Consider the following 21079-nt stretch of genomic DNA (forward strand, 5'->3'; position numbering starts at 1 on the left):
ATTATTATTTGTTACAGACTTTGATAAAACCACAAAATTACACATTCACAAACATGTAAGTTTTCATTAATCTATGAAAACTAAGGAATCAACACTTCATAACATTTAAACTAGAATAAAGAAAAGAAAAAACAGTGAAATATCTTAAAATATCGTTCATAATTGGTTGTGATAATTACCAAATCCTTTTGCAGCAGTTTAAATGCATATGTATTGGTTATACAAAAGACCAAACAAGACTATATGAAACTGATTGAAATTTGAATTTTCTACAGTTTATTGGGTTCTAATTTCATGGATTTTTTGGGAAAAGGTGAACAATCAATTAAGTGTTTGACAAAATGAATATTGGTATAAATTATACTTTTATGCAAAATTTGTACAAACCAAAAATCAAATTTCCAGGGAAAAGGGAGTTTTTGCTCAAAGAAAATATATTCCAATGAAAAAATAAAAATGTCTTTAATAAATGAAAATTGATCTTTCTTTTAGGTGTAGATCCATCTGAAGTGTCACTGTCTGGTATTAATACTGTAGCTTTGTGCAGGGTTTAAGCTTGGATTTTGAGGGCTTTAGTATTTTTTGCGCACTATTAAATTCAACCTTTTTTTGTGTAACAGCAAGGGACCAAGGATGTATATTACTAGCTTCATCTTTGACTTTGTCAGATTTTAACATGTTTAAAGGACTTATGAATGATTGGCAGTTATTGTATGATTTCACTGTATTGGCCCTTATTATGAAAGATTCTGACATGGGATCCAAAGATTTAGTTCACAATTTCTCTTTAGTGTGTTCCAGAGGACATTCCTGATCAACAAAAGTTGGATTTCATCTTTTTTAAACAAAAAGTGGATATTTGCCCGTCCAAATTAGATGCGCTGCTTCATCGCTTCTAGTGCCAACTAACGGCCTTGGAATCATATAAATCGGGTATCAATTTGTTCATTTTCGTTTATTTCTTCATTTATGTAAGCTTCACCTACCTGCCAACCTTTATTTTTCTTATATTTTAACAGTTTTCACAGTGAACCATTAGAGGAGATTGGTATTAAGCCTTTAGTAGCTAACCATGATAACAGTCAGAAGCTCTCGGACATTTAGATTACTTGCATCGTAAATGAACGAGGTGTTAGATTATGGTCATTTGCATAAATCACCATTTTTTCTCGCGGTCACGTGATCATCTTTAAAATGAAAGTCAAAATGCAGAAATCAAGCTCTGACGTCCCACAGCCCCAGCTTGTCTGGCAAAACAGCCGTTGGACGTCAGAGTAATCTCGAACTATCCAGGGGGTAACAATTTTTATCAAATGACAAAACTATACTCCTGGTTGTTGAAATGCCGACTGACTGATTTTCCTGGGGAAATAATTATAATGGTCAATTATGAGGTTTATTAATAATTAATAGATTAGTGACCCATCCGATGGCGACAAGCTGATTAGTTGTAATCACAACTTGTAACACCTTTTGCAAATGTTTATTAAGTGACAAGCAGTAGCAAAATCACTGGGCCCATGTGGATACTAGAGCACCCTAATCATGATAATAATTCTTTCTAACTTTTAGGTGTAATTCTATCAGAAGTGTCACTGTCTAGTATTAATGCTGTAGCCATATGGATACTAGAACACCCTAATCATGTTAATCATTTCTAACTTATAGGTGTAAATCCATCAGAAGTGTCACTGTCGGGTATTAATACAGTAGCCATATGGATACTAGAACACCCTAATCATGATTATCATTCTTTCTAACTTTTAGGTGTAAATCCCTCAGAAGTATCACTGTCAGATATTAATACTGCCATATGGATACTAGAACACCCTAATCATGATAATCATTCTTTCTAACTTTTAGGTGTGAATCCATCAGAAGTGTCCCTCTCAGGTATTAATACTGTAGCCATGTGGATACTAGAACATCCTAACCAGGAGGATAGTAGTGAAGATCTGAGTAAACCTAATTATAGATCTGAAATCAGAATAAGGATGGACAGTCCAGTACAGGAATCAGCTACTGAGTCAACTAGGCAGAGGTATGCAGATAAATATTAGTGCAGAAAGACTAGGAAATTTTAATCAGTTTATAAAGAGGAAATAACCTAATCTATGCATTTATGTTGGTCATGGAAATTGCATTTCTTTCAATTTTGCCTTTTTCTATTAAGCAGCTACCTTCGTGACTAATTTATTACTTGCATGATAGAATTTCCCTGAAAACCTAATGTGTTTGGTTTCAAGGGTAACTGAACAGTGTAAAAGTTAATATGTAACATCAAAATTTGTGTATGCTGGATATATTTTAATAAGAATAAATTTCAAGATTAAATTAAATCAAGAAAATATCCCATTGCATAAATTTGATCTTTAAGGCACCGGTAGATCAAAATCAAAGACAATAAAATGCAAAGATAAATCTTTGAGAACAGATTTGCCTCTGATATTGTCAAAATTTAAACTCTGCAATAAATAACCATGTTTATAATAACTTAAATGATTAATCAATACATTTAGTCTGTACAAGAAAAATAAGTCTCTTTTGATATTTTATGTGTCAGAGGACTTGTTCATGTCTGTTATAATTAAGTATTGTTATATGTTATTTTTAGCAGACAGATTGGTAACAGGAGGTCCATGTCAATTGATGGTTTGATGAGTGCTTCAGATGAAACAAACCAGGAAGAAGAATCTAGAAATTCTTTATTTACAAGACGTCCGAGACCTCTGACAAGAACCAGACATGTAGATATCAGGAGTTTCCTGTCAAATATTCGTAAGTTTGATAAGTTTATACAGTACATTCCGGTTATTTGCATAGCCTATTTGTCAGACGAAATTATGCAATAAAGCGGAGTATGCTTATATCCGAAATGCCAAATACGGAGTCAAATAACATCGATAGTGCAGATCAGTAAAGGAAATCCTGAAGAAAGATGAACGTCCATAATCCACTTACAACATATTAAATGATTATTTATTCTAATAAAAGTTATTTGTCATGCATTTTATTCTTTCAATAAAGTTTATAAACACATTTAGTTTTAGTTTATTTATGTACCGACTTTTCCTTTACCTGAGATACGAAAATAAAAAAATTCTAAAAATAGATTTGTTTCTATGACCCGGATGTACAAATTATATTGTTACGCTTTGATTAAAACAAACTGTTGAACAATGCTGCACAGTTCATAATTATTTGTTACAATAAATGTGTAATGAACTGCCTTTAATATGCAGTATTTACCGATTGCACAGTAATGTAACACTGTTACTTTAACCTCGTTAGTTTCGTACAACAGGTAATGGGGCCCTGCACGGGTTTATTTGCTGGTCACGAGTGTTGAAAGTGAGAAAATATGATAATTTTAAGTTAATGTTTTTTTCAAAAAATATTAAAAATGAAAGATTGATGTATGAAATGCTTCAACCATATATAAATGCCCTGTAATATTTAACATAAATGTAGATCACCCCTAGCCAAATTACGAGATTGCACATTGGATAATGATCGATAATTAGCAGGCGTTAATGTTTTTAAAATACACCCAAAATGTAATCTTTGAACAATGTTTGAAATGCAATCATTAATTAACACTTTTTGAGATAGAAGATCATAGAATGGTTGTGTTTTTACAACAATCAGCTGATTGACATTTTTATGACCTCGAGGCTTAAAATAGAATATGGGAAACTTTACCTGTGTACACATCAAGGCCTTTTTTATAACCATATAAACACGAAAGAAACTGTTTTAAAACTTTATTTAAATAACACAGAAGTAAATGTGAAATAATATCAAAAATTATGATGCATTCAAGAAAAATATACTTACCAAATTGCTGTTTCCGGTCAAAAATCTCGTCAGTTTTAACTAAGCATATCTAGCTAGCGATTATTTTCTATGCAATTAACCGAAATGCCACTTGTGGGGCTATGCATATAACCGTACAATTTAACATTAGATGAATGGGAAATGGTTTTGTGCAGGAGAAAAGTATGCAATTAACCGAATTATGCTATTAAGCGGTATGCAATTAAGTGGAATCGACTGTACTGACTTTTAAACAGCCCCCATCATCATAAAATGAATAAAAGACTTTGGCAACCATAATAAAATGGAATCTGCAAGAAAATTAGCTTATAGATCAATAGTTTCTTGTATTTGTCACCTGTTTTGTTTATCATGTTTATAATTTAGACAAAACGCTGAAAAAAAAACAAAAGCTTGCTAATATTTTGTATTTCTTTCCAGATAATGAAAGAGAGGCACAAAGATCTGAACCACCATTTCCTTCCAATGATGCTGTATCTTTCTCTGACTTCCTGGAGAGACCAGATAGTCTAGACACCTCTAATGAAGCCATGTCACTGGTAGGGCTGTATGATGACATTCTAGATCTACAGGAAGAGCTATATAGAGATCATGATACCAGTGATTTGTTTGATATGGAACCAGAGGCTCTAGATACATGGGACCTCTTCAATGTTCTGGTGATTATTTATTAGACATATGAAACAACCGAAACAAAAGATTTTAATGCAAAGGAACTTTAAATCTTCTAGAACTATTGCACTTAATTAACTGAATCAAGCTAAAAAGAACTGATACTTGGAACTCTTTAGTGTTCTGGCCATTATTAAAGTCCTATTGTTTTAAAAATAAATTAGCTTTTCCAGCGACGAGGTACTATATATTTTTGACAGATATGAATCCTGTATCCTATTGCAGCAGCATTCATTTGCAGAGAGGAATAGGGCAAATTATATTAAAAAAATACCCTTTTTAAATTATTTTTTTCCCCAAATTCCAAGTAAGAAATCACTAGATTGTGTTGTAGCTTAAGTATATGAAGAATATATATTTACCGTCATCTTATGAAAAAAATTTATATAAGTTTTCTTAATATCTGAAACCTGATTTGCAGAGAAGAGAGATAGAGGAACAGAGTACAATAACATGTGAACTATGTGGACAAGAGACAGTGAACTTCAATAGACACATGAGATTAGAACATCCTGGTTGTGGAGGTAAATGCCTATTATTTCTCCTCACTAATTTTTTATACATATTTAAAAAACTATATATATGCCCCATTAATGGGCATTATGTTTTCTGGTCTGCGTTCGTCTTAATTTGTCCGTTTGTTCGTCCGTCCATCCTTCCATCTGTCCCGCTGCAGGTTAAAGTCATAAGAAACCTCAAATCAAAAAAAAAAAATGCATACTTTTTTTTTTTTTTAACTCATTGGATAGTTTTCATTGTAAAACTTATGTACATATACTTTTTTCTGAAGAAAATTCTTTAATTTATTCATATTTAGAAGAAGTTTACTTTATTTTAATTGCTTCCAGGAAGCAATTACCCCGACATATTTTCGGTATGCAAAGTGACCTCAGTATGACCCATCTTGTAAAAATCTGGTGATCACATACGCATGGATGTCATTAAAATAAACTATTATCTGAATTTACATGTTAAACACGTGCTCTATTTCCATGCTTTTTTGTTGATGTTTTGTCGTTAAACTTCGGCTTCAAAACACAAACTTTAATTACCTGCCATATTTTCACAACACTGACCGATTGAAAAAAAAATTAACGATTATACGAAATTTACACGAAAAAAATGATAAATTCATGCACAGAAGACTTAAGTTTATGATGTTTGTATGCATTGGTTCAAGAATTGGAAGAACATTATTTTTCACTGGTCACTCGTTTCTTATGACTTTAAAGTTTTTGGTCATGGTAGTTTTTGATAAAGTTGAATTCCAATCAACTTCAAACTTAGTACACATATTTCCTATGATATGATCTTTCTAATTTTAACGCCAGATTAGAGATTTTCTCCCATTTTCACGGTCCACTGAAGATATAAAATGACAGTGCCGATGGGGCAATCATGTACTGGGGACACGTTCTTGCTTATTTCTAAAACTATTTAATGGTTAATCATAATGATATAATCATGCATGATAGACTTGCAATAAATTTATAAACATTTAACATGAATGAACGCTTTTAATTTTTTAACAGGAAGCTGTGGTAACCATGGATACAGAAGCAATGGTGTTTACGTGGATGGATGGTTTGGTGGAGTGTGTGGATTTGGAAATCCATTTTTCCTGATGTGTCAGAACTGTCGTGATAGATATATGCTAGCTAGTGGACATAATGATCAACCGTCACGATCACAAACCAAACCACCCACTGATAAACATGCATATTCTAATGTCCAAGCTTATAACAGGGCACCAGATCTTCTGGATATCATAGATCAGGGTTATGGTAAGCTCTTCACTCAAATCTTATTGGTAATTTCTTTCTGGACATGTGAAAACATTAACACAGATTTAAAGAAAAAAAGTTGGGAAACATTACGTCCAAAAATATGTCAGAATAACATTACCTACAAAAATAATCTATGGTTCACATTACGATCATTTTCACTTGATGTTATGTCAATAATATTCTCTTTCTTTTTTACCTTTTAGAAACTCTGCATATCTTTAAATGATTTCCCCACTCAAATGGTTTTATTAAAATGACTAATACTGCATTTTAAGTTTTTATTTACTAACATATGTGTAAGTTTATTAAATTTTAACATCTATATTTTAGAAACACCTTTTCCATTCAATGAACATCACAATGCATCAATGAGTGGATATGACAATGTGATGAGCAGACTAGGACTGACAGACAGGAAACCAGCACCAGATCCTATCAGATTTACGGAGAATGATCCACTGGGCTCCAAACTGATGCTCAATTCTAAAAATAATGCCACTACCGCTATTGAATCATTAAGTAAGGTTTACACAATAATGTGTCATATCACATAGAGTACTAAATTAATTGTTTCTGTTTTTAAATGTTATTAGGAAAATTAAGATATAACTGGCTTACTTCAGCAAAGATAAAATATACTGTCCTTTTACCTAAGGAATTTAGGGTAAATACTGCATCTCATCTTTTTGTTGATTTTTTTTGTGTCATTTGAATTAAGGTCATGATTTTGAAAAGGTTTTGTCTAAGGAAAGGATATTTTGTCACTACAAATTGAGTCAATTTGACCAAAATTTTGTAGATGAATAGATGGTTAAGTTATTTATTAACTGATTGATCTAAGCCAATAAAAACCAAAGAGAATTGATATTTTCAACAAGTAATTTAGGTTCCACTATAAAATTGAATTTAACCACAAATTATTCTTAAAATATATACTGTAATGAATTTACTGACCAAGTCTTGTATTTATTAATTTTTATTTTGTAATTGATCCATTTTTTTTTTCATTAAGGTAAATGAAACATTATTGTTTTTGGTAATATTGTTTTAAATCTTATGTGCATCATTTAACATATATAATTATAAGGGTATAATTTCATCTTTATTATATTAATTAGCTACACCCAAGAAACCCAATAGACTTGACATAAGACCGAAACAGTTAGGGGAGCAGGCAGCCAATATAAAGAACTCTGTAGACAGACAGATAGCTCTTAAAAGGGTCACATCATCTATGATGGTAATGCTAGCAAGGAGTATGGTTGTCAAAGTCCTCTCAGTATTGGCAGGCAGGTAAGAATATATGTTAAGGGCAAAAAGAAGTTGCTACTCAAAAGAATTTAGATATAACAAAATTCCAGAGAAAGGTTTTTATGAGGCCATAGTAATAGATGTAATGCAAAATTCAATTTAAAGAAGCTTTGTTAGGTTTTAATTCATGTTTTTTAATTTTTTTATTATTTTTTTTTTTTTTATACCAATATTGAAAATCTTGAGTACTTGGTTTTCTTTATTCTTGGAGGACAATATAGTGAAAAAGGAAACTGTCAAAAGTAAAAATGAATAGAGAATAAACCATTTTCCATAAATATTATTCTGGTTGCTTGATGTCAAAACAACAACAGCATTGGGCTTTAGGATGTTATTGACATTTCAGTGGTCTGTTCAATAGAATATAGGGGCTGTCTAATGTTATATTGACCATGTTGATAGTACAAATGTTAATTTTTACATTCCAGGGGTCCATTCTGTAGTTTACCAGCTGCCCTAGAGAACATTGGTCTGTCTGATGTTATGTTTATTGTACAAATGTTATTTTTTACATTCCAGCGGTCCATCTTGTAGTTTACCAGCTGCCCTTGAGAATATTGGTCTGTCTGATGTTATGTTGATTGTACAGATGATGTGTTTGTGTGCCACAGGAAAGATAATGTACACAACAACCCTGTCCTCCCCAAGAGATGCTAATGAGAGTTTGTCTCACTTGACTACTAGTATTGGAGCATTGGTACAGGAAAATACTTCAGCATTGAAACAGTTGATTCAGCTTTGCACACAGGTATGACATTCGGTTGTACTTTATTGGAAACAAACAGTCAGACACAACAGTCAATGATCATACTGATTTTTCTGATGATATATAGGCAGATTTTGATATTCTTGGCACTTCACTTGCCAAAATATTTTCTTTCTTTTTAATGTCATTTTAGCATAGTCTCTTTTCTTATTTCATCAAAGTGAACTGCAAGGAAAATATTTGAAGTTTGATTAGTGATAAGCTAAGAACAAATTAAGTGTTGTTAATATTAAAAAAAAACTGTGTTGGGAAAATAGAAATTAAATGTACTGTGAATAAAGGAGATACTCAATAAGTTTTAGGATTGTATTTCATGCGGGAAAGTATAAGGTTTTGTTGTACAAATTGAAAATGTTTGTAACGTCAGAGTTAACATCTTTAAATATTGCTAGCTTTATTGTACATGCATGTTTACAGGAATTACTTGGTGCAGCCATGGGTGTCTCTTCTAAGAGTGATATGATTGTTAGAAAGAAGTCTAAAGTGTTGACAAAAGTCACAGAGTCTTCAACATTTGCTGTAACTCAGGCATTGGTTTCACTTCTTACACAGAAAGGATGGACGTCAAAAATGGTCAGGTCTCTTTCTGGAGCCAGACTATTAAGAGGTATGCTCATGCAGACATTTAAAGTTGTAGTGTTTTGCATATAAAAGAGAATAGGATGAAGTGTAAATGTAGAAATAAATTCATATCTTTTGTCAATGAGAAATAAGAAAATGAACCAATAAATGAAAACAGTAAAGCTTATTTGATTATTCTCTTTTAGGCTTTCCTTTATTTATTAGTCTTTTTCATAGTATGAAGTGTTCATCTTTTTCTTCAGAATTCCAATTAGCAAAACATTTCATTATATATACTTTAACAGATATTTATCATGCATTTGTCACAAACTGATTGGGTTTCTCTCTCAGTAAAGGTGTAGTGTATACTATAAATATTTAAAGAATGACTGTAATATTGTTTTTACTTATGAAGAAAAATCATAAAAAGTGTGGTGCACACTGAATAATGTGCCTAACTGGTTATTTAGCAGTGGGCAGAGTAAATAGAGAAAAAACCTTGTTGACATTACGGTGATCACATGACAAAATTAGACGAAGTTCTCTCAGCCAATCATATGACATGTTACATCCAAAATTAAATTATTATAATTTATCTTTTATCACAGGTGGATCAGTCTCACCAGAAACAGATTCATTACCACCTAGTCCAACATCTAACTTCCCAACATCAGATGATGTATCACCTTTACAGCTGATCAACGCTCTGTCAGCATGTATACTGTCAACAAAGTTATTAGCCCATCATAAACAATGGGCTGCTAAACATCTGCTACAATCCCTATCTACACAGGTGATCATCCCCCAGGGGCTGGAGAATCAGGCTGATCTAGGTGGGGACCTCCCACATTGTCAAGTGTCCAAATTAGAAGCTCACCAAAACAGACTGGATAGTTGTAAATGGAGTAACAAAAAGAATCTGTTAGCTACAAGGTAGAACTTTAATATAAAATTGATTGTATCCAGACGCTTTACGTTATCAAGAAATAACAGGATATTTGAAGTGGTAGTATCCAATTATATGCCACTGTATGGCTTTTAACAATGAGGAAACCCAATACCATATAGTAGACTATAAAAAGCCCCAACATGAAAAATGTTAAACAATTCAACCAAGAAAACGAACAGCATATCACAAAAAACTTTACAAAAAACAAATATGGCAGACATGAACAAAAGATAAAAACTACTATAGACTCCTGAATTTGGACACTCATATAAAAATCTAAAATTGTTAAAGTTTTATGAAATATTTTTCCCAATTGAAATTGAGCAATCTGTTTAAAGAATGAGGACCATGTTATAGACTTGTATACAACACACAAGAGGTTGCTTTGAAAATGATTTAAAGTGTAACTTATAGAATACAAATTTGAGCATTCTGTGAATTCATTATTATTTGTTGGATACCAATTTTTGGTAGGTTTCGTGAGGTGAGTACAGGTGAGTACAGGTGAAAAACAAATTAAATTGTCAAACCAATTACAAAATTACTGTAGGCTTCGTATACAGAGATTGGCTAAACCACAAATCAAATATCCACCAAAAATGCAAGTTATCTTCAATCCACGAAAAATGTATACCCACAGAAATAAATGAATCCACAGTATTTTATTTCTTTATTTTAATTTTGAATATTGTATGTAATTTTATATTTCCAGTGGATATGATGGAACTGTAAGATTTTGGAACTTACCAAACAGAATCCATCAGTTTTTACAACACACCTGTATATTCAACAGAGGAGAGGATATATCTGGGGAGGATTTAGATGGTCATTTACTAGATAATGTAGGCTGGAGTAGTACTGGAAAGTTACTGGCAGGATCTATGGACAGTCTAGTCAATATCTGGACTACTGGAGGTAACTATTTTGTTTCCCCTGCTTGAAGTTTGGACTGAATCATGAATTTGTTTTTTCCTTTGTTCTTTAATAATTTTATTCAAGTAACTAGCTTACCTTAAAACTTGAGAAAAAAATTAATTCAAACACAAATTATGATAGTTTATTCAACATATTTTGCAATTAAATAAAAATTCTACTTTGAAAATTTTTAATTTTGGTAATTCATCTCTAATGTTTCTCTCTAAGGTGGAAGAGGCTATCTAGATGTACAACCACATTGGGTGACTGCTCTTGCCTGGCCTCAACATAAAGGTGTTATTGGGGGCTGTCTTGGTTTAACTACAGACAGTTTATTAATAGGGCGACTAGATGGCTCATTAGCTTATATAGATATTCTGGATACCAGTAGCTTTAGAAGACAAGAATTAGAACAGTGCTATAGAAGAAATGGTACGATACTAACATTTTCAATATTATTTTTATAACAAATGTGATGTATGCACAGGATTCCATCCAAATAATTTCTCATTAGACTGAATGTAAAAAGTGATGTTTTTGAAAGAAGATTCTCAAGAGAATAAACAAAACATCTTGAGAAGAAATTGACAAATGCAATTTCAGTTACAATTGAATTGTATTTTTGATTTGAAAAAAAGTTCAACAGAAAATATCATTCATAAGAATCAAGTATACACTACTGAGGAAACTTGAAGAATTACTACAATAAGGCTATACGTTTTATTTTTACTATTTTCTACTTTTTTGAAATATTGTAGTATCAGTCACAAAACTTGCCTGGTTTGATGAGGATAAAAACTTTGCTGTTGCCTATAGTGATGGAGTAGTCTCCCTTTGTAGTAAGCTAGATATAGAGCAGCCTGTAACAACAGAGGCGCATCAGGTCAGTAGTTCATAGGTCATATGTTCATGTACAAGCGTCTCAACCATAATTTGTTAGATCTATTCATATTTCTAACAGTATTGCAGATATTTTCACTTTTGAAAAACAAAATTAAATCAATTCCTGTTTCAATCTTCTATATTTAAATTTGATAGAAGACAAATGTTCAAAATATATAAGTACCCCTTTATAATTAAAGGTCTTCCAAGGGTTTTTCTAAACCGTGTGTCTTGTGGATTGATTATTAAGTGTGTGGTATTCTTTTCATGGATTTCATAGTTATGAACAGGCCACAAACTTAAATGCTTAATGAAAGTACAAGTTTTTGTTTCATAATCCTTAATAAATGTTACCCATGTAAATAAATAAAGTATTTTAACAGTTACATTCTGATATTGCTATTATAGAGTGCTATATCAAGTCTGAAGTGGGATCCCACTGGCCACATCCTGGCAACCTGTGCTGATGGTGACCTGAATGTTAAACTCTGGTTCCCTCAAAGGGAGGGGTTAATACTGTTGTATGTACTTCCCCATACTACTCCTGCAGGAACGTTGGAATGGTGTAACATGCTTGGCAAGGGAGATAATAAACAACTCATGTTAGCAAGGTATGTTAACTTAAGTTGAAAGGAAATAATATTCAACACTAATATAGGAATTTTCCAATTTTCAGCCAAGAACCAAATTCTATAAACTGTTAAATATTGTAAGTTTGGTAGCCTTTTGTTTTACCATTGACTAATGAAATTTTCAAATATTGGTTAGGCTTTTCTAAGAAATAGTTTTATTTTCTGTCATATTGCTTTGAAGTAAAAGAAAAATCATTTAAAGGTCTTTAGATCAGGTATGTGAAGATGCTACAAATTTTGTTTTTATAATATCAATATTTACAAGTTTGATAAAAAAAATTATTAATTACAGTGGAAGTGATATTGGTTGTGTAAATATTTGGGCAGTCAAACAGATAATGAACAGTGACATCAACCTTTCCCCCTTCAGAGGAAGAAGACAGGTAAATACTTAATGTTGGTTTAAATTATACTAGATCCCTTTTTAGAAAAAAGTATTGGGTATCATATTAAAATTATAGGGATTTTAAAAAGATTTTATTATGGTAGACATGGATCGACACTGCAATTTAGTTGCAAAGTTTTGAGAGACATTTTTTTTTATCATCAATATAATGCATAGGCGGATCCAGGGGGGGGGGGGGGCCCTGGGGGGCCCGGGCCCCCCCTTTCTTGGGAAAAATTTGGTTGATTATATAGGGAATCACTGAAGCATGACTGGAGCGGGCCCCCCTTAGGCAAAGTTCTGGATCCGCCACTGTAATGGCTAGTTATTAGTTAGAATAAAACCAGTTGTCAAAATGTTTTTGTTTTTTTTTAAATTTTTATTGATCTTTTTGGTGTTCAAACTACTGTCCATACATACATTTTTACAAGACGTAAGTGAATGACATGACATGTGTGGTATTGTTATACTTTTGATATTATGCGAATAAGAGATAAAAATTTACAAGTTAGTGATGTGAATACTCAGTATATGATACGTCTTAAGAGTACTTTGGAATAAATTATAATATACATGATATAATCATATTAAAAATAAATTTGATTAAATCCCCCTCCCCCATCCCCAGGGAAGTTGGTTTTATGATCTGCTTCATAAATAATTAATGTATTGAACAAACTATAACTACAGGAACAAACTGAGAATGGGGAGTATGATGGCCATGAGGAGATAACTCTGTCTCCTGTAGTATCACTGTACGGACACATCACAGGAATAACAGCTCTATCTTTCAGTCCTAATGGAATGATGTTATCTTCAGGATGTACTAGAGGATGGTTAAATATTTGGTCTCTTCCTGTAAGTTGTAATAGTTTTTTTGTATATTGATAGAAATTGATTACTAGTGAATAAATATGCTATATTTTGCTAATGAAACATAAATTTCACATTTGCTGCAAAACTTTTTTAGGAAATTAATTATTGAAATTTGATAAGAATAGTTTTTTAATTTATGCAAAAAACAATGGGAATAAAAACAAAACTTTAATTTCATACACTAACAGTAGCGTTTCATTAAATTCATTTATTTTTTTGACAGGATGGCTGTTTATTACAAACCCATATAGAGAATGGCAGTGTAAATGATCTTAGCTGGTATGCTGATTTTGGATTAGCTGCTTGCTTCAATAGAGTAAAGGTAATATATGATGTTTAAACACATACACACTGTTTTTTAGGAAACTTGGAAATTCTCCGTGATACTCTAACTCATTCAAAAGTTGCCTTTGAAATGAGAAGGGATCTTGAAATTGTGTATCGAACATGGTTGTCATGCTGTTCATCAATGAAAAAGGACTTAATATAAAACACAGGATTAATTTAAAGAATTTAATGAATTTAAAGAATTATCAGAATACTCTTACAGGTATACAAAAAAAAATGTGACTACTACCAATGACAATCCACCAATGATAATCCACCAATGATAATGTCTGTGCTGTTATTTACTTGTAGGATGTTGTTCTGTTACATTATTTACCTGAAACATACTTGAAATACAGAGCACAGGCAATTGCTAGGAAATCACTCAAACAGCAAGGCATTGTGGGATTGAGTCAGGCACCATGTCTTCAAGGTCTGCTCCAATGTCTTCCTAATATTCTCCAGGACCAATACTTACATGAAAAGGTAATAATTATTGTCAATTAATGTAAGATTGTTAATTACTAGTTTAATAACAACCCAACACAAATGTAACCACAAACTTTGTTAGAAAAAGCAAATGTAGTATTAAACATTCCTCACAGTGTTTTGAAGGTAGATTGTGAAAATAAGCAAATGTTTTGAATTTGTCTGCCTCAACCAAATATTATTAAACTTACATAATGCTTATTACTACAAAACGCAAATCAAGTTTGAATTTGGGTTGCATCACTTCTAGCTTTCAAGAGTTGTGCCTCTTTACAAAATGGAAAAATTGCTGAATTTTTCGTTTGCATTCTCTTATTTAAGTTTGCCTGGACCAAATGATTTGAAACTTATTCACAATGCTTTTTACTAGAAAAACTCAGATGAAGTTAGAATTTTGATTTTATGCTGATTTACTAAAGGTGAACAATTTTCTATATTATGGACACTTAGAATATATATAAATGTGCATTCATTATTATTCGTTGGATACCAATTTTTGTGGATTTCGTGGGTACAGGTGAACCATGAATTCAATTGTTTAACGAATAACATATTTTCAATAGGCTTTGTATACAGAGATTGTCAAAACCATGAAATCAAATATCCACAAAAATGTTAGTTTTCGGCAATCCACGAAAATGAATACCCTCGAAATTAAATAAATCCACAGTAAATATAAAGCTTCCAACATGTCTGATTGTATTCTTCAGTCAAGTCAAATGATTTTAAATTTGTCTCTTGATTTCTTTTCATAACACTATCCACTGCAAAGTTGTATTGGTCATGAAATATGCTATAATTTTAGGCGATTGTTGTATCAGGACAACAGTTAGTCCATAGTCCATTCCTTCAGTATTTAGCAGTATTAGCAGTAGGACTAAATCTAGAAAAAGCTTTATGTTATAGTCCTGTTCCTCCACACCATTGTCAGGATGTTAATAGTAAGTCAATGGTTTGTTATCTAATGTTATTACAGAAACACTTTTCATATATATCAAAGTTAAGGTGATTTTAAAGAAAAGCTTAACAAAGAGTGAAGATTCAATATAAAGATCATAGATTTTACACATATCTGTAAACAGACACACATAATGATCAAAGCTTTATATTTGAACTAGTATCATATGTTTTCATAAAACAACCAAATTTCTATGCTTCAAACAAAGATTGTCAATGAAAATAATTTGAGATTGTTATTTTTGCCATTTAAGAGTTGAAATATTTATGACTTGGTACCATTAAAATGTCCAATTTGTTGTCTATATGTAATCTTTATGGAAACACATAGTTTTAAGAGATCTTAAGGTTATAGATATAAAATTGTCCACCTGGCTAACAATATTGTACCTATTGTTTGTTTTTGGAAATTATTTTATTTTGAATGACCTAGCATAATGCTATTTAGACAATTTATATAGGGAAGCAGTTAATGGAACAACAAATTTGACTTTTAGATATAGAAAGACTTGTCCCAGAGTGGCAATGGTTGCTGGCTTTTTCAACTGCTCTGAAATCCACCGAAGCATTAACAAAGAGAACACACTTCCCAGAATCCTTTAAGTTGTTAAACAGGGAAATGACAGAAAGAAGACCTGAAATTCTAGTAATATAATATTTTTCTCATTCAAATTTTACTTGCTTCACTTTTAACACGGTCTTTTTTAATTTAGATTTTTTTTAGATAACTTGATTGTTAAAGGTAACTGAAAAAGTTGATAAAAATAGTAACATCACATCTCAGTGTGACAGATATCTTGAACATCCCTGTTAAATCAATACTTTGAATAACAGTGATGAATAATATGTAGATAGGTTTTTTACTTGATCACCCTTTTCATTAGAACAAAGATTTTTTAGTTGAGAGTTGTCCATTAAAAAGCAGTTATTCTATAAATTATATATTTTTCTTCAAATCATTCATTATTGGTGTTGTTTTAAGATTTAAAAGACAGTGTAGATCGGGATGAAGTTTACAATAACTATTGATTTGTATTGAATAGGACAATGTGAAATGGGATTTAAATATGGATACCCAGATCATGGTTTGGGCTATGCAGAGACCAGAAGATTGGCAGCTTGGAGGGAAATGTGAAGCCTATCTGTGGGGTAATGGTAGACATGGTCAGATATGTGAAGGAGGAAGAGCTTCATTTGTACCCACAAAAGTACCAACATTTTCTTGTGCACAGCAGGTATATACTTATACAAACAAATGGTATAAACAATACTATGTAAAAGAGATGATATAGCTATTTTCACCGAAAAATACATAAGTATTTAGGGCAGTGAATCCATTAAAGATGCCCTGACAGTGAAAAATTTATGGAAAAATAATATATGCATTTATTCTTTAACTGGTTTAAGTCATTTTTTGTGGAGCCTTCGACTTAAGTCGAAAAAGCAAGACATAGCGATCATACATTCCGGCGGCGTCAGCTGCGTCCACAAGTATTCACTCTGTGGTTAAAGTTTTTGAAATTTTAATGACTTTCTGAAACTAGCCTGGATTTCTACCAAACTTGGACAGAAGCTTGTTTATAATCATAAGATAGTATCCAGAGGTAAATTTTGAAAAAATAAAATTCCATTTTTCCATATTTTATTTATAAATGGACTTAGTTTTTCTGCCTGGAAACATTACATTCACTCTGGATAGTTTTATAAATTTTAATAACATTCTTAAATTAGCTTGGATGTCTACAAAACTTGGACAGAAGCTTGTTTATGTTCATAAGATAGTATCCAGAAGCAAATTTTGAAAAAATAAAATTCCATTTTTTCCGTATTTTACTTATAAAATAGGCAGGAAACAATACATTCACTCTACAGTTAAAGTTTTTAAAATTTTAATAACTTTCTTAAACTATCCTGTTTTTGTACCAAACTTGGTCAGTAGCTTGTTTCTGATCATAAGGTAGTATCCAGAAGTAAATTTTGTAAAAAAAAAAATCTCCTTTTTCACTGTTTTACTTAAAAATTGACTTAGTTTTTCTTCCAGTTAACATTACATACAGTCTGCAGTTAAAGTTTTTAAAACATTTATTAGATTCGTAAACTATCCTGGGTTTTTAACAAACTTGGAGCTTCTTACAATCAAAAAGATAGTATCGAGCAGGGCTTCCAAAACGGTCATATATTCCGGACATTTGATTAATGTCCGGTAAAAGTCCGGCTGGGCAAAGCATGAAACGGTCATATACATTTTAGTTTTCAAGGCTTTTTCGGTCATTTTAACATAAGTCACGATCTTTTTGACCCAACCTTTTGCCTTTAACATCTACACATTTCCGGTCATAAAAGTGACATGATGATTAAATACTATCAAAACAACCCCTACTTCAATACTTTCTAATTTTAATCAAAGCTAATTAGTTGTTGGACAGGTGATATCTACCTGTTCAGGTGACAGGTAAACTATGTTCAGTACCGGACATGGTATAAATTAATCGGTCTATTCACAATTATTTTCTTACATTTCAGCGGTTTGTAGCTGATTGATTTAGTCCAAAAGATTAAAATTATAAGAAATTAGTTTATCTACATGATTTGATAAAAAATTTTAAAAGGTTTAAATGAAAAATCGTCAGAACTACGTCGAATGAACTAGAACACGTGTGCGCATGTGCAAAGGTGGGAAATTTAATTATGCATCCTTTATTTCTTCAAAATGGTAAAATTATCATTTATACCTGTATCTAAACGTTCATTTCAAGAATTTTGTTTAAGAAATAACGTGGAAAGAGCTTCTTCACTCAGTAATGCTTTGCAAACGTACACGGATTTTACGTATCCGTTTATGGTCCATGTTTTACCATTGTCAAGTCAACATCCGGTTTTAGAAAAACATGATTTTAAAAACGAAAATGAAGTTTTTGACATGTCATTTTGCACAAATAAAGAGTCTATGGCAGATATGAGCATGCTGATGTGCACACTTTGAATGATGCACTGCCAATTTAACAGTTTACATCCAAACATCCAAAACAAAGTAAAGTTTAAAATCGTTTTTTAATGTAATGTCATTATCATTGGAATGGCCATCTGATTACCATAATTGCCTTTTGTGACTTAGTCTTAAGGGATTAAAATCGGGATCAGATATAAAATATCCGGCTGGCTCAAATGTTTTTTGGAAGCCCTGGTATCGAGAGAAATATTTTTATTGATTTTCTCCTCATTTTTGTTGAGCCTGCGATGAACAGCAAAAGTAGGCAAGACACTGGGTTCCACGGAACTCTTATGAATTTTCTTCTTATTAGAATTCAATAATAGAAACCCAAGTATTAAATACTCTTATATCTGTGCAATATTAGAGCTAGATTTGAGTTTAATCACATTTGATATTGATTTTTTTTTGCCCGGTATTATAACAGCTTATTTGTTTGGATGAAAGTTAAAAAAATCCTGTATCCTTTTTTAGATTATATGTGGACAGAACTGTACTTTTGTAGTACAAAGTAGTGGTACAGTGTTAGCTTGTGGAGAGGGGAGTTATGGTAGACTGGGACAGGGTAACTCAGATGATCACCACACATTAACTGTGATATCATCTATACAAGGTAGGTTTTACCATTACAAAGTAGTGGTACAGTGTTAGCTTGTGGAGAGGGGAGTTATGGTAGACTAGGACAGGGTAACTCAGATGACCACCACACATTAACTGTGATATCATCTATACAAGGTAGGTTTTACCATTACAAAGTAGTGGTACAGTGTTAGCTTGTGGAGAGGGGAGTTATGGTAGACTGGGACAGGGTAACTCAGATGATCACCACACATTAACTGTGATATCATCTATACAAGGTAGGTTTTACCATTACAAAGTAGTGGTACAGTGTTAGCTTGTGGAGAGGGGAGTTATGGTAGACTGGGACAGGGTAACTCAGATGATCACCACACATTAACTGTGATATCATCTATACAAGGTAGGTTTTACCATTACAAAGTAGTGGTACAGTGTTAGCTTGTGGAGAGGGGAGTTATGGTAGACTAGGACAGGGTAACTCAGATGATCACCACACATTAACTGTGATATCATCTATACAAGGTAGGTTTAACCATGACAAAGTAGTGGTACAGTGTTAGCTTGTGGAGAGGGGAGTTATGGTAGACTGGGACAGGGTAACTCAGATGATCACCACACATTAACTGTGATATCATCTATACAAGGTAGGTTTTACCATTACAAAGTAGTGGTACAGTGTTAGCTTGTGGAGAGGGGAGTTATGGTAGACTGGGACAGGGTAACTCAGATGATCACCACACATTAACTGTGATATCATCTATACAAGGTAGGTTTTACCATTACAAAGTAGTGGTACAGTGTTAGCTTGTGGAGAGGGGAGTTATGGTAGACTGGGACAGGGTAACTCAGATGATCACCACACATTAACTGTGATATCATCTATACAAGGTAGGTTTTACCATTACAAAGTAGTGGTACAGTGTTAGCTTGTGGAGAGGGGAGTTATGGTAGACTGGGACAGGGTAACTCAGATGACCACCACACATTAACTGTGATATCATCTATACAAGGTAGGTTTTACCATTACAAAGTAGTGGTACAGTGTTAGCTTGTGGAGAGGGGAGTTATGGTAGACTAGGACAGGGTAACTCAGATGATCACCACACATTAACTGTGATATCATCAATACAAGGTAGGTTCAACCTTGACAAAGTAGTGGTACAGTGTTAGCTTGTGGAGAGGGGAGTTATGGTAGACTGGGACAGGGTAACTCAGATGATCACCACACATTAACTGTGATATCATCAATACAAGGTAGGTTCAACCTTGACAAAGTAGTGGTACAGTGTTAGCTTGTGGAGAGGGGAGTTATGGTAGACTGGGACAGGGTAACTCAGATGATCACCACACATTAACTGTGATATCATCTATACAAGGTAGGTTTAACCTTGACAAAGTAGTGGTACAGTGTTAGCTTGTGGAGAGGGGAGTTATGGTAGACTGGGACAGGGTAACTCAGATGACCACCACACATTAACTGTGATATCATCAATACAAGGTAGGTTCAACCTTGACAAAGTAGTGGTACAGTGTTAGCTTGTGGAGAGGGGAGTTATGGTAGACTGGGACAGGGTAACTCAGATGATCACCACACATTAACTGTGATATCATCTATACAAGGTAGGTTTTACCATTACAAAGTAGTGGTACAGTGTTAGCTTGTGGAGAGGGGAGTTATGGTAGACTGGGACAGGGTAACTCAGATGATCACCACACATTAACTGTGATATCATCTATACAAGGTAGGTTTTACCATTACAAAGTAGTGGTACAGTGTTAGCTTGTGGAGAGGGGAGTTATGGTAGACTGGGACAGGGTAACTCAGATGACCACCACACATTAACTGTGATATCATCTATACAAGGTAGGTTTTACCATTACAAAGTAGTGGTACAGTGTTAGCTTGTGGAGAGGGGAGTTATGGTAGACTAGGACAGGGTAACTCAGATGATCACCACACATTAACTGTGATATCATCAATACAAGGTAGGTTCAACCTTGACAAAGTAGTGGTACAGTGTTAGCTTGTGGAGAGGGGAGTTATGGTAGACTGGGACAGGGTAACTCAGATGATCACCACACATTAACTGTGATATCATCAATACAAGGTAGGTTCAACCTTGACAAAGTAGTGGTACAGTGTTAGCTTGTGGAGAGGGGAGTTA

General features: G+C 32.9%; 1 protein-coding gene across 2 annotated transcripts in view; it reads left to right on the forward strand.

Annotated features, from left to right (window-relative positions):
- Positions 1–21079, forward strand: part of LOC143071382 (putative E3 ubiquitin-protein ligase HERC1) — a 91273-nt gene that overhangs the window by 43146 nt on the left and 27048 nt on the right. The window contains exons 43-64 of one of the 2 annotated variants that reach the window (XM_076245636.1): positions 1864–2041; positions 2615–2778; positions 4258–4496; positions 4931–5033; positions 6042–6293; positions 6627–6815; positions 7415–7589; positions 8127–8355; positions 8791–8980; positions 9543–9867; positions 10596–10798; positions 11027–11230; positions 11557–11681; positions 12089–12291; positions 12605–12695; positions 13388–13555; positions 13797–13895; positions 14213–14386; positions 15195–15330; positions 15844–15992; positions 16390–16581; positions 18810–19015. In XM_076245636.1, the coding sequence (XP_076101751.1) occupies positions 1864–2041; positions 2615–2778; positions 4258–4496; positions 4931–5033; positions 6042–6293; positions 6627–6815; positions 7415–7589; positions 8127–8355; positions 8791–8980; positions 9543–9867; positions 10596–10798; positions 11027–11230; positions 11557–11681; positions 12089–12291; positions 12605–12695; positions 13388–13555; positions 13797–13895; positions 14213–14386; positions 15195–15330; positions 15844–15992; positions 16390–16581; positions 18810–18986 (3965 nt within the window). In that variant the 3' untranslated portion in view covers positions 18987–19015. Of the gene's footprint in view, positions 1–1863; positions 2042–2614; positions 2779–4257; positions 4497–4930; positions 5034–6041; positions 6294–6626; positions 6816–7414; positions 7590–8126; positions 8356–8790; positions 8981–9542; positions 9868–10595; positions 10799–11026; positions 11231–11556; positions 11682–12088; positions 12292–12604; positions 12696–13387; positions 13556–13796; positions 13896–14212; positions 14387–15194; positions 15331–15843; positions 15993–16389; positions 16582–18809; positions 19016–21079 lie in introns of those variants that run through there. The other variant, XM_076245635.1, reaches the window with a different exon arrangement.

The sequence above is a fragment of the Mytilus galloprovincialis genome, chromosome 4 (assembly GCF_965363235.1).
Source record: "Mytilus galloprovincialis chromosome 4, xbMytGall1.hap1.1, whole genome shotgun sequence".
Classification (NCBI taxonomy): Eukaryota; Metazoa; Mollusca; class Bivalvia; order Mytilida; family Mytilidae; genus Mytilus; species Mytilus galloprovincialis.